This window comes from Teleopsis dalmanni, chromosome 1, assembly GCF_002237135.1.
Source record: "Teleopsis dalmanni isolate 2A chromosome 1, ASM223713v2, whole genome shotgun sequence".
Taxonomy (NCBI): Eukaryota; Metazoa; Arthropoda; class Insecta; order Diptera; family Diopsidae; genus Teleopsis; species Teleopsis dalmanni.
Window position 1 is genome coordinate 88,299,777 of NC_051846.1, and position 15,648 is coordinate 88,315,424.

Sequence of the window (15,648 nt, forward strand, 5' to 3'; positions counted from 1 at the left end):
CGCACAAGTTTCTTTAATTTTTAATTTCAAAGTTTCTCATCATAAAGTCTAAGTAAGAAATTTAAATTTATTATCTTTATCTTAGTAATTGGAACCCAAAGCAAAGTAATGACAATGGCGAAATAATTTAATTTTAATTGAGATATTATTTTACAACATCAACACATTGCAATTTTTAACTTTGAAATGAAATGTATCAACTTGATTAACTTCCATAGAAAATCCGAAAGACAATAAATTGCACAGGTCATTCGCAGTATTCGTTTATGTTTAGATCAAGTCTTGGTACTGCTGGCAATACGCATATACAATAGAATGACTAAATAAATGGTGGAATAGTTTGTAAGTCATCTGACAGTACCTGACCAAGTGCATAGAAGAAAATAGCCGCTTTTCTATAAATAATAACTCCTTTCTTATTATTACGTAACAAACACTATTCCCTTATAAGGACCACAATAAGAACGCAACTAAGCTATTCGAATAAAGTTGTTCAGTGGTGAAGAAAGAGATCAGCATCTTTGCATATGCTGTAGCAAACACTTTCTGTCAAATTAAAGTCAATATTATTCAAATTATATAACAGTTAGATGACTTTCCATTAACTGACATTATCTTAATTTGGCACCAATAATTGTCCTTAAAGCATGAAAAGGTAAAGAATTGTTATTTGTGCAGATAAAGACGAACGATGAATACCACTACATCTAATTTACAAGTGATTAAATTACGTGTCTATCTGGTAGATTTCTTTAATTAAACGATGTAGAAAAATTTTACTTCATTTCTGTATCAATAAAGAAATTACCATTAAAAATAAAATTTAAAACTGTAATTTTGGTATGTCCCCTTTTACAGTTCCTTCATGCTAGAGACAATTATATGAACCACATCTATATAAAGAATTGATAATTATACGGACAGTTTATTTATTAATTTTTAAAGATACATTTTTTTTAAGAAATTAGTGCAAAAATAAATACTCTTATATTTTTTTTAAATAATTATTTTAATATTTAATATTACTGGCATTTATGATTTCCTTATTCGAACATTTATACCTAAATTTCTATAAACTAATAAACTAGTCTGCTATCAGCTCTCTTATGTTCAATAGGAAATAAATGCCGAATACACCTACATACCTAACATATGCATTATTTGAATGTACCAGTAGAACCGTTATTCAGCCGTCTTAAAAAACTGTAATTTTTCTAAAACCACATAACAATACATTAGTATCTGAATAGGATATGACACTCCTCATCAGAACTGTGGTGGACTATCAACACACAACGCCACCTAACGCTATTTCACGACATAAATTTTTTAAAATGACTTTTAACAGGATGCCAAAATGAGTTTACGATAGTATATGATAAAGGTATTTAAATGGTGTATCGAGAATATCAGTATCCGAGTAAGCATGAAAAGTGCTGCTCTTTATGCAACCTAATCTCCTTTAGTTACAATAACTACAACTTCCACAACGCAAACAAAACTGCTTGGAATAAAAACCCTTCTACATGGCATACAATCCATTGTGTATGAGTTAAAATTTTTTTATTTAATATTTTTATCGCCTTCGGCTATAAATTTAGTAAATTTCTCACCCCTCTCACAAGTTGGCTTAGTTGCCCTTGACTTCCACCTAACATACGCTTCTCAGCGAACTTCAATGATGTTGGTACTTCCTGCGAAATGATTGATGGCCGCCATACCACATGCTAAGTGCCAACATTCAAAATGTGGCAAATTAAATAAAATTTTTTTATATTCAAATATGAAATGCCCGATTGAAAATTGCTTAATTCTGGGATTTGCAACAGCGACAATTATGAAGTTTCGTCAGACATTTTTATTTACTTGAAGCATTTTTAAATGCCACTACCCTAATGCACATATACTATATTCGAATATAACAATACCGATATTTCTATGCAACCAGTTCTGTAACTGAATTTCGGACTTACTGTCGATAGGATGAATTAACACCGAACTATTATATTCCAGTTTTCACAAAATTGAGTTACGTCTACTTAGCTTTACCAGATTTCAGTTACTACATATATTTTCTTAAAAATATTCTATTAAGTATTTAACGATTTAGAACGAAATTTAGTTTTTCCAATTAATTTTATAGTTTAACTAAGAAATTATATTCAGCAAATTAAATAAAAAATTTTAATAATACTTTTATAATTATTTCAATTTTATAAAGGTGTTATTCAAATTTCAATCAGATATGAAATACAACTCTATTTAAATTCTCCACACAGCATATCTTGCAATCGTAGATCCTTTCTATATAGTTTTCGATGACTTGTTGGCAAATAACGGTCAATGAATTGCCCATAAATTGATCAATGTGCGGTTTTAAAAAGTCGAGAGTTTAAAACCCACATCTCCTTCACATTCTTATATCTTCAATTTTACACCAAACAAAATTGATAACCATATGAAGCTAGCAATCGGAACTGTAGCATTCAAATACCACTGCCTCAACGCGACAATTTTGTTAACTGATCTATATACCAAGCGATAAATAAATCGCATTGCTGAAGAAAATTCGATGCCAAATAACATCATCTAGCTCTGTTATTAGAGAATCCGGTCTCTGCATGTTCTATACTTTTCATGATTCATACTGTAAAATAGCAAACCTTGAACTAAACATATAATTCTTTGAATAACAGTTCTCTTTTACACACATCTCTGAAATAGTGCTGTCAAATCGGGACCGCGAAATATAAAACTTATTTTTTGCTTACTTCCTGTTACAGTTTAAGCTTTCATATAAATATTTCACTTACTTATTTCCTTCATAAAATGGTCATTCTATTGCATATCAGACTTATATCTCACTATAATGAGAATAGGATTACCCAATATTCAATGCAACGTCCAATCACAGTATAAGCTATAAAACAATGTAAACTAAAAGGTGTTTACTGACAAGAAAGTCATGCAAAGAACTTCAGTAGTTCTCATAATATATATGATTTTCTCATTCTCATCTCAGCAATGTTTATTAAGGTTGCTTATTTATAACAAATTATCAAAATCAAGTAATCAAAATCCATTTAGTGTACCAAGTATACGGAATTATTAAATAAAACAAACAAAAATCATCAATCAGAATTTATTTTATTGCTGTTAAGTAAGCCCCTTCGAGTGCCATCAACTCTACTACAAGTTTACCCAATATTTTTATATATTTTTCGAAGGCTTTTATTTTGTAGTGCAGCCTTATACTTCTCTTATAGACAATATTATAGACAATAGAATCAAAACTCTTTTTTTAAACTAATAATTTTATGGAAACAACAAAACTTTAGTTGATCGTTGGCATAAATTATGATCGTTCAGTTACTATGTTATCTTGCACTAATACCATTCAATTTTTCTTGCACAGTGCGAGTATGGTATATAAAACTGTCAGATATTCAATAGAAGGTATCATTTTTAATAGATTTAGAGTTTAAATAGAACTAAGAACAAATCTGTAAATAATTAAACTTATTGAAATTTTTTTAAAGCACAGTTTTAATCATAATTCATAATTAACTCTATTTATCTCTATTAAGTTATCTTTAATAACCCATAATTTAGAAGGATCATAATTAAATCTATTTATCTTTATTAAGTTATCTTCCATGATTCAAAATTTAAAACCCCAAAATCTCATCTTTTAAAATTATACACCAAAAGAGCATTATCTCTAACAAGCAAATTCTTATGTTATATTTCATAGCATAGAAAATTTAGATTTTCGACCTATTCGCAGTAAGCAATAAAAATGTTTTCATTATAATCTATGCTGGTAACTAGTAAATTCTGTGAAGTTCGATATAAAGAATATAATATAAAATAAATAGAGAAAAACTGAAATATCTTCGGTTACAAACACAATTTTGTTTATATGTTCAGTCAAGCTATAATATAACTCCATGACAGGAGTTTTTAAGAAATGTCCTAACCACTCATTATCGGTAATGCTACAAAGAATAAGTTAATTTCAAAGTTGTAAAAGGATAAGTGTAATTGTAGTTATTAAAACGAATACAACTTAAATATCAAACATCAAAACTATTCACAATTTTTAATGTAAATGTTTAACATATATATAAGTATTATCAATATAATCAAGGGATTCAGAAGATTATCTTGTAGATAATTGATTTCGATTTCAAATCTTTTAATTGTATAAATATTCGAAGTCTACTGTTAAATTAAAGGGTCTCAAAACTGGGTTATCAGTTTCAAATAAGTGGAAAAAGAGTATATTAGTCTAATCGAAGTGCTACTGTGATTGTCGGTTTCTTTTTTATTTTTTCACAAATATATTTCAATAGTAAAATATTTTTATAATGTAAATATGTATGAATTTTTTTTTATTTTATATATTTATTATTAATATGTTTTAACATTTAAAAGAAAATTGATTCTACCAGCTTATCCTGAAAGACAGCTGTAATTCTGTTTTTCTATAGGAACTAGTTCAACACATATTTAATTTAAATTAAATAAGGAAAAAAACACGGGTGTTTCATATATGGAGCAAAATTTACTCGCTGCATTTATTTTACTCGTCACTGTTATTATTATTAACGAGTATAATTATGTACCATTTAAATTATTAATTGATGGATATTTAAAGGTCTCTCAATAATATTATTCCCAGCTCAAAAATGTAGTAATTATATAGGATAATGATCAATATCGATTTACAGTGCCTTATAAATTATTTTTTTAAAACTTATTGCACACTTTTTATTATTATTTATAAACAATTATTAAAAACAAAAAGTAATTATAAAATAAATATGCAAAAAAAAAAGAAAAAAAGAAATATTTTGAAAAAATTATTCAAAAATCCTTTTTTCCTTTTTGTTCCATTACTCAATTTAATAGATTGTGAACGCACCCTTTAAAAATATGGTATTATTTATGGTACTTCGATTTTCGATATTGTTGTTGTGATATGCGAAATTGTACCATGGTTTACCATGTAAGATTATTAAAAACTATTTGAAAATTATTGTGATTTTATTATACGAAATAATTTGTCCTCATCTCAGAACGCAACTGAGATGAATTATTTCAAAATCACGTAATGAAATTCAGTGCAAACTGAAGATTTGCGGCTACTGCTGTCGCTGCCTTAAAAGTGCGTTTGAGCTCCGTTTCGAAAACACAGGCGATGACGAAGACGAACTGATTCGAGCGAAACGCTGTCCCTCGTTTTGGCCAACGCAACGAGCTTTGCTTTGCTTTGCTGCTTGTTCTATTCGTAGTTCGTGTTGTTCTATGTACGAAGAGTTCAGAACAAACAGCAGGCACAGCATACTTCACAGCCACGGCAGTAGCTGCAGTGGTGGTGGTGGTGTAAGATGCCAAATATTTTGCCATTATTTTTAGTTGCCGCGTGACTATTGAAGGTGTACCATTTCGGAGGTTTTATTTAATGTCTCAACGCCAAATAGCCAAATAAATTTATTTTTAATCGGCACAGAACAAAAAAAAAGTGATAATATTAATTACAATAATTAAGTAAAATTTCGCCAACTGCTTGGGTCGTTTGTAAATATTGGAAGATGAATTTTAATCAAAAACCGAATAAGTCGTTACATTTTTGAATTTTTTAAAATGCTTAAATAAAAATTATATATATATATATTCATAACAAAATATCTCAAACGTATTCCAAAACTATCAAAATGAGGTGAAGTGATGAAGTAATGTCAAATGTTATTAAAAAGTGGTTTAATGTGTTTCTGATAACTTGATTCAAAACGAAGCAACTGAATCATTTAAGTCTTTAATGTTAATTTAAACACAAACACAAATAATAAATATGATTAATTACACCAATAAATTGAAATAGAGTTTTTACAACTGTATTGTATGAATAATGTAAAAGTTTCGAATTTGAATAAATAATAACAAAGTGTTTAAAAATCGGACTAGCAACTGCCCTTAACTTTAGAAGTGAAGTGGGTTTCGAATCTCCTATTAAGAATATGAGACCATGACTCTAGCTTATGTGGATATGCCTACTGTTATTGACGTACAGGTAAAAAACTACTCAGATTAATTACACAGCACAGCACAAGATACACATATCAAAATCTAGCAAAGGAAAATGAATAAATTTAGCTAAAAATAATCAATATAATTAATTTTTAACAAACAAATAAAGCCGCTATACACCTAACAGCTAACAGCAAAGTACAATGGACTTCTTCTCGAAAACTGATTAATGTCTTTTGCATAATATTAATATTTCCAAAATTATATAATATTTATCAATATTTGAAATGAGCTAGCTATTTACACAATTTCCAATGTATCAACAATCAATAGGAATTATTATATAATTATTAGTAGTCATTAATTAATTAAGAAAACCTGAATCTTTAAAATATAAATAAACTGCCAAATTTTTAAAAAGGATCTTTTGATCTTTCAAAATATATATTTCCAAATGAAATTTATAAAGTTTTCTCTGTCAAGATCAATGCTGTTGATTTAGCGACGGGAAAAACGATATATCAATATATACAAGTATACAAGATATACAAGTCACAAATCAAAATACAAAAATATCTCGAAATACTTATAGACTTATAATATATTAAAAATATGTGTTAATAATATTACTGTCATTTATTTCCATTGCTGTGAAAGTACTTATCCGATAAGATTCTAATGCAAATGATAACCTAAAATAATTAAATGCTTATATAAATTGTGTTATATTATAAAATCGAAACATGGCTATTAATTATAGTTGATTGTTATTGAACATATAAAATTAATTACAGTTAATTTCCAATACAATATTTTAAATCAATACTGTTTGGTTTAAAATGATTAATTAATCTGAAAATTCCAGATAATTTAAAACAATACATTTGAATATGAATATGAATTCTTTTGGATTCCTCACAGTCAATCAAATAACAAGGATGTGTTCTATAATTGATCATTTAAACAATTACACAAATATTGTAAATTTCTTAAATTCTATAAATTTTGATGAAAAACTATTTGCTTTTAATTTATTAGTAACAAAATAAAACAACTTTCAATTAAACTATATTTTCATATATTCATTTGTATATGCAAATTAACAAAAATCGTACAGAAAAATAATTCGCTAACATGAGTGCCTTCATCCTCTCTGTTCTAAAACAGAATAAAGTCGAGATTATTTGATGTAAGATATCACTCGCACACCATAAGGTGGATATAACCCTGTTATCCTATTAGTTACTTCGTCGCCTTCATGGTTGTAAATTTCATTTATATATAAATTATATATAAATTATTAAATTATTTATAAATTTATATTCAAAGTATTTATAAAACTGGTGGATATCCACCATATAATACTAACTCACTACTTTTCTTTAATAGGAAAATTCTCTTCACATACGTATCTCCAAAGCTATCATATAATTTTTTTTTTATACTATTATATTATTATAATACTAAAAATGTTCTATGTTCCCTTTATTTATTTCGAGTCGGAGAACAGAAAATATCATTAAATAATTTGGCCTTTAACTCATCCAGGAAAAATATCAAATGTGCTCAAAATAAAAGAATTGTATATTAAAAATTATGTGTTTTAATGTGACAATTTAATAGATTAAATACAATCAAGAATGTGAATATTGTATGTAAACATTATTCAACTTTATTGTAAAGACCTATATTGCGATCCAATACCATTTGCTCTTAATTTTGGCTTAATACCTTGTATAAACCTTTTTCATTTCTACTTAAAATCATTCTAAACGATGAGTTCATTTTGTAATTAAATGATTTCGTTATAAAAAACAATTACTTCAAATAAATGAATTTAAAATTAAACGTTTAGGCTCCATGCATAGTGTTTTAGGTAGAATCAGTCACAGTTAGTGAAGAGACCAGAAATTCTTGTTAACGATATACTTTTGAAACATATCAATGACTAAGACAAGGATGCACAAAGTATCGAATGTGAAATTAGGAATTACATATTAGTAATTGCATATATACAACTATTCAAAGGATAATATATAGATAAGAATTTTTCTATAAAATGTCATATTTAGTGGATTCTAGTGAGACAATTCATTTGAACATAATTTTAACTGAAGTTTAAAGCGTTATTTTTACTTCATTTTCTCTATAAACTGAAACTTCTTATCAGAATTCCCAACTATAAAGCTTATCACAAACATAACTGAAATCTAAATCATAAATTTCATATGCAAAACGACAACAGAAAAAGAAATACCACTGTTAAACGATCTCAAAATATTTGTATATAAGTTAATATTGATAGAATACAAATAATTAAATTTTATTGCAAATATTTTATATCTACAAAATCATTAAATCCACTTTTCTTACAGATAAGAACTTGTCTTTAATGCCACTGCAGATATTTTATTCAAGAAAGGTTTATTTTAAGCCTAACTTAGTAAGGCTTATTGGCTATGATCGAATAGAACTAATTATAGCCTCATCAAGACGCTACAACTATCCATTTTCTACAAAGAGTTATTTTAAAGAAAGTGACCATTATTCAGACGTTCACTAACCAACCACCTTTTTAAATTATTCATAGAACATAAACTAAGGCTAAAACTAAGTATTAGAATTAACACAAAAGCAAATATTTATATTTTTTTTATAAATCCATTCATTATTATTATAAAAAACGGATTTTGTTTCGTGACCTTAAGATCTATTGTGTCCCCTACGTGAGCTTTGAGTGACTCAGTAAGTCGTATGTCTACAATAAATAAAAGTATTCTTCAAAACTTCGAATATATGTTATTTTATTTGTTTTCTTTGGTTTAAGCATTTGTGCAGAGCCGTTCCTCCATAACGCGGATGAGAATCTTCACATCCTCTTTGCAGAGTAATCAAATTTCATCGAACACTATTCCCAGTTTATTTCAAACTACGCTACTTTATTACTTTATTATTCCTGCCATAATTCTAAAATTACACTCAAAACAATTTGCAAGTTAAAAATTTTTTATTATTACTGCACTCCTACCACTGTTGTTATACTGAGTGGAATTGACTACGATCAATCCAATTTTATACTTATTCTTCTCCTATGTATCATTTCGTAATAATTCCAAAATAAAAAAAACATATTTTTGAAAAATTTCAATTTCTGTGAAGTCCAAAGTATTTAAACAGGACCTTTTAAAAATACCATATGTATTTGTAGTAAGGTCATCTATTCGCAATTATATGTAATCCGTAAGATAAATCCTTAACTGGTGCAATATCAAAAATTTATAATATTTACATGTATAAAAGTGGACTTGTTCCATATGAAGTGACAAAGTGTTTGTGTTATCGATACAAATGTGCATCGTAAAGCTATTATCGAAACGATACCAATTATCAACCGAGTTAATGATGATGATTATTCATCCAGTTGAAGAGTTCATGAATAAGACTAATTAAACCTAAAAACGGCTGTGAAGATTCATTGCTCAACCTAAATTCGTCTAAATTGCTAATTTATTCATTAAACATCAGTTGAAACTAGATGTATGGTTTAGTAGGTGTAGGTTTAGGTGAATGGTTTGTTATGCACAATTTAACTGAGGATCAATCAATATGAACTTATAACAAATTTTTTGGTTAAAAACTATATATCAACTGTTTTCCCTGCCGCTTATGATAAGTATTTTAGGGACGTACAAGCCATACAAACAACTAATTCCGTCATACTCAAAACGTGTATCAGTAAAGAATCTATCTTACCAACATATATAATAGCCTCACCTTAAACCTCTGTTTTTTAATTCTTTTTACTTTGAAATGCCCCTGTACTGTCACGAGTACTACATAAATACTGTTTCTGCTTAATATATTTACATTTTCTTAGAGAAATAGTATATGAATATTGGAAGTTTTGTCAAAAATACTTCAAAAATATAAAAATACTTTCGGTTACCTTTCCCAACGATAAAATCCTTAATTAATACTTATAAAATCTGGACCTATAATTTGTTTTATACTACTTTGATGAGTTCCAAGCTATATCATTAACATATGGAACGTGTAATAAATACACTCGTTCCGAATAGTACGAATCAGAGTACTTTAATTAATTATAAAAACTCGTGGGTTCACTCTTAAGTAACACGGTTTTTGATATATTCTAATCTAGGATTTAAATTATAAACATGCATTGAAATTATTCCGTTAGTCTCTCTTAGAGAAATATAATAAAATAAAAATTGTTGAATCCTTTATAATGTTCAACAAGATTTTGCTATATAATTTTTGAAATGGTATATGCAATATATACACTTGATTTTTCCTAAAATAATTATGTATTTTTAATTAATCTTAAATGAAACTTTGCTACACCAAATTATTAAGAATTCTTAATCCGTAGTTTGATGAGACATATTCTTACATTTTTATTATTTTATGAATAAATTTTAGGCTACCGGACTATTATAAAACAATCAAGGTATACCTACATCAATAATTAATTTTTTATATTTTTAATTTGTATATTCTATATATACCACAATGACTTCTGGTAGTCAAAATTATTTTATAACATCCATTTGAATTTATATACTGTAAGACAAAAACAATTTTAATTAATGTTTAACGCGACTATCATTTTTTTAAAAAAATCTTCGCTCTTATAAAGAAATTTGGGGTTTCAAGCAAAAATTTATTTCTATTATCATTGAATCATGTTAAGCCCACTATAAATTTCTATCTATTACAAGCTATTCTATTCTATCTTAAACAACCATTAATAAAAATTATTTTTCTATAATTGTATCAACTTAGGACTTTTGTTGTAGTGACTTATTGTTTTATAATAATGAGTGAAATATACATAAATAATTATAACAACAAATTGTAATTTTTTTAGGAACGCCTCACTAGTCACGGCAGCTTAGGTTTGTCGAGTAGTAGTCCAGCCTATTCAACACATACAGGAGGCCACACCGGTCGAGGTGGTCCGTCTGCGGGGCATGGAGGGCATGGCGGCACACATGGTAGTGCAGCGACAATGCATCACCAGTCACTACAATCAGATTTTCAGCCTCCATACTTTCCACCACCATTTCATCATTCAACGCAAAGTCCACCACAGCAACAAGTAATTATAAATCCTTTCAAATATATACATATATATATACCACAACAAAAATAGAACGTTATTTCTTCATTTTCATATATCATTTGTAATAAATTTCTAATCACAGCGTTTTTAATATTGATCAGATACCTGCATATTTACAGAATCATGGAGCTTTAGAATATCTGGGAACCGATCCATATGGCCAACCACTGTCTTCATTACATCACGCGCCTTTGCATCACTACAATCAATTAGCTGGACTGAGATCTACTCAAGATCAACTCGGTATACATAGATCTCACAGAGAAGCAGAGCTGCAGGGTCACATGGTAAGTCAATCACAATATTTTTCTAATTTAACCATTCTGTTATTCAATTTGACAGTTCAATTTGAAACATGACGAAAGCACAAATAAATTCTGACACATACAGCAAACTTACGTATACAGTTCCCGTCCTTTGACGTACATAATTTTTTTGATACATACACCAAAGTTGGGAGTATTCCGAGACATTTTTGTCTAAATTCCGTAATGACTGTATTATAAGAGTATATGTATTGCAGAAAAAATTCTTGCCAACATTCTGCGAATATTCTTGGGATAATGTTTTCTTGTTCATCTTGTTTGAAAGGAAAAATTCTCATAACGTTGTCTTGGCATACTCGCACACACTCCTGCCGAGTTCATGTGCTCTACGAAAATAAGCAAATATGCTTAATAAGAGGGTATTTAAAATATTTTCCCCAACGCAAAAGATGATCCCTCGATTAAACAATGATTTTTTAATTGCCCTGTTATGAGTGCGGATGTGCTTTATTTGAAGGAAGAAACTTTGGGATTGGCTAGCAGAACTTTTCCTTTCAACCCTTAAATATTTAAGTTGTGAAAATATTTTTGTGTTATTTTCTTTAAGTCGTATTGGGAAAAACTTTTCGGCTTGCTTTTTTACGCTTCTTTTAAACATTTTTGCGAAAAATTTGGAAACAAAAATTTGGTTTCATGCGAAGTAAATTTCTCAAAAGTAAATTAAATTCCATTAAAGAAAATTATTATATCGTAATTTTTTCTATAAAAATATTATTTGCAAATGCTTGAGTATTATGTATATTGAATTGCGTCCAAATTTCGAAATATATTATAATATTATTATAATATTATAAAACACTTTCTCTTCAATTACACTTAAATTTTTTTTCGAAAATAAATTAAATGTAAAAATTTCATTTGATTAGATTCCATAACTTTTCTGCAATAAAACCCCTTCTATCATAAAACCTGAATCACTCTTTTATAACTACAAGCTTCAACTGAATATAGAAAGATGAATACTAGTTAAATTTTGTATATAATATATACAAACAGGTTATTTATTTGGCTATAAGTAGACCGATCTTAAATAAGCCCTTTGTTCACTTGAGTTATAGGAAACGTATTATTTGTCATATATTTAAATTAGTTTATAAATTTATTTTATGTAAGACTTATCCAAATAATTTCAAAAAGAGCAGAACAAAGGACCTAGCAGTCCAGTTCCTTAATCTTAGTTAACTTTAAAATTAATTTTAATTATTTACCAAACAAATAAATTTCAAAATTATCAAACGATTGTAGACACAACTCTCACATGGATTTCCGTATACTGACAGAAGAAGTGATTACGGTAGTGCAATATCAGGTGGAACTGCCCATGGTGGACGACTCACTCACGAGCATGACCCCTTAGCACTTCACCAAGCTTTACAAAATGCTGTTGATGATGGTCAAAATCCTGGTATGGATGACAACGTCGCATTTATGTCAGATCTACCATTGATAAAAAGTAAGTGTAAATATCACTGTAAAATAATTTTATAAGTAACATAAGAATAAATTAATTGCCGATTTATTACAAAATGAAAGAACAACATTCATTTGATTTAGTTGTAATCAGTATTGCACTTTTCAATAGCAAATTACCCCAATTTAGCGAAATTCGTACATTCGTTTTGGTCTCAAATTTAATAAATTTTCTTCGGAAATGAGTTTTTTGTAATTCTCTCTGCCTGCCGCTTAGGCATTGCACGATGTTTATGAGGTGGTGACAAAAACACACCTGGACAAAACAAGGAGTTACTTTCAAACAGTATCGTTGCATTGTGCTGCAGAATCCGACACCTCTAATTGGCAGGATTATGTAAAACGACCCTCTGCACCACCAGTAGAACTCTTGAACGTTTAGAGTGTTTTGTTTCGTTTCGTCAATGTTTCGTGTTCACTTATAACAAAAATAACGACAATAATAATAATAACAACAACAACATTATTAATATTAACAATAATTGCATTATGCGTTTGCTTTGTATTGTATTTTACCAGATACATCTTGAATTCCCATTCCTTTAAACTTCTTGTTTCTTGCTTGTATTAAAGGTATAAAAAGTGGAAAGGATGTCGGCAATATCAGCTCAGGCTCGCCGAGTGAAGTATTTTGTGCTGTTCCCGGCCGTTTGAGTCTTCTTTCAAGTACATCAAAATACAAAGTGACTATTGCCGAAGTCCAAAGAAGACTGTCACCTCCGGAGTGTTTGAATGCATCGCTTTTAGGTGGAGTTCTGCGAAGGTACGAACAAGTTTAAAATGATTTTACAATAAAGCACAATTTCTTAACCTTCAAACGTGAATTCTTAGAGCTAAAAGCAAAAATGGCGGAAGACTGCTTAGGGAAAAGCTTGAAAAAATTGGTTTGAACTTACCTGCTGGACGAAGAAAGGCTGCAAATGTAACACTACTAACGTCTTTGGTGGAGGGCGAAGCTACACACCTAGCGAAGGACTTTCATTTTGTTTGTGAAACTGAATTTCCCGCTCGACAGCTTGCCGAATATATTGTGAGGCATCAAACAGAACCGCAAGAATCCTATCGGAGGAAAGAACTATTGCTACACTCACAACAGGTACTTATAACGGGTCTAAAAATAATTTAATTTTAGACAATTTAATTTTTAATTATTATTCAAAAATAAATATTTTACATCAGAGTTTGATTTATTAATTATTCTTTTCACATTAAATTGAATTAAATTAAAATTAATTTTGAAAAAAATAGTTTGAAAACCCAAGTAATGTTGTTTTAACGTAACTAAAAATTTAATAGCTAATAAATTCGGAGTCGTATTTTGTCAATTCGAATTATAATGATCATCTTACGGCGTTACAGATCTGAAAAATTCTTACTCCATTGAACTAGGGTTTGAATATATCTCAGCACTTTATGTCTGTACTTTTATCTTTCACAAATCAGCTTCTACATCTGCAGTCTTACGCATTTTTGAACGACCGTTGAATCATGGGTCATGAGTCATAAGCGCCTGATTTTGTTTCATTTTCGCTCTTACATAGCATCCTAATTCGTCATTGACATGCTGATAAAAATTAACATCACAATATTGACTATAAATATGGAACTATTTATCTGAATATATAAAGTTATATATATAAGTCGTTGAAGTATTTAGATTTATGTTTTCATCAGAATGCCAAGATATGGAAACTTGTCCACAACATCAAATGGTCCCTCTGTTAATAAAGGTATCATATATTTTTTTTCTAGCTTTTACCTCCAATGCGAATAATTTTATACTTTATCTAATAACATTACTCGAGAAGTTACACCGATTATCCGCCACTATCGCTTTATAAATAAATTTTCTGATCTGACAACAATCTTGATTATATTTGCACAATGTTATCAGGTGTAATATTGTTGCACATAATACATATCTTCTTTCTTGATTCTGACCGTTATATTAAAAACTTGGGACTCTATTGTCTGTGCCATCAAGTTTACTTTTGTACATTTCAGAGTTGATATCGTTAGTTCGGTCGGTTTTTCGAAAAAGACCGTTAACCTTCGGTCAATTTATTATTTCGGTTGTAAAGACTTACTTGACATCAATAAACAATGCACAGAAGTCAAACCTCTGGTCATCATATTTTTCAATCTTTTGCTTTAGCACGAAGATTTCATCGAGAGTAGAGAAGCTGGCGAATGTTTTGTACCATAAGTTAAGGAAGTTAATTCCTCTACAATTTTCTAAAACATATTGAAACGTTGATACAATGATTGATTTCACCTAAACGTTGACAAAATTATTCCAGTTTTCCAATCCACTACTGTGGTTTCACCTATTAATATTCGTGTAATACAAAAGGATTTTTTCTTTAATTAGTTGTAGTATTCCCCTGATAATTTATTATTCATTTTCTTTCATTTTTTCTTTGGCATTTATTATGTTATTAAACAATAGGCATTCATTGTTAACAATTTCAGGGAAAACATATTTTGTGTTTTTGTTTAAATCCATTGTTTTAAAATCTAAATTAAAATTGCCATTAAAATTAATTGCTAAATAAGACTGGTTGCACAGTTCCATGAAATACTATTTCCGGTACTTTTTTAAAGAAGAAGTCACCGTTCCATAACCCCTCACTGCTTGGCTACATCCTAGAATATTACTTATATAAGTTAACA

At 28.8% G+C, this 15,648-nt stretch overlaps 1 protein-coding gene and 1 long non-coding RNA gene across 4 annotated transcripts in view; one reads left to right on the plus strand and one right to left on the minus strand.

Moving 5' to 3' along the window:
- LOC119669824 (transcription factor AP-2-epsilon) overlaps positions 1-15,648 on the plus strand; it is a 49,067-nt gene that overhangs the window by 32,669 nt on the left and 750 nt on the right. Inside the window, exons 2-6 of one of the 2 annotated variants that reach the window (XM_038079852.1) lie at positions 10,925-11,155; positions 11,281-11,466; positions 12,751-12,958; positions 13,549-13,738; positions 13,807-14,071. In XM_038079852.1, the coding sequence (XP_037935780.1) occupies positions 10,925-11,155; positions 11,281-11,466; positions 12,751-12,958; positions 13,549-13,738; positions 13,807-14,071 (1,080 nt within the window). The remainder of the gene's footprint in view (positions 1-10,924; positions 11,156-11,280; positions 11,467-12,750; positions 12,959-13,548; positions 13,739-13,806; positions 14,072-15,648) is intronic. The other variant, XM_038079853.1, reaches the window with a different exon arrangement.
- On the minus strand, positions 12,901-13,596 carry LOC119669825. 2 transcript variants are annotated; one of them, XR_005251641.1, is made up of 3 exons: positions 13,492-13,596; positions 13,096-13,393; positions 12,901-12,942 (listed from the first exon to the last, which is right to left on the minus strand). It is a non-coding gene; the product is annotated as an uncharacterized LOC119669825 (long non-coding RNA). The 2 variants fall into 2 exon arrangements; XR_005251640.1 differs by having other exon boundaries at positions 12,913-12,974; positions 13,029-13,393.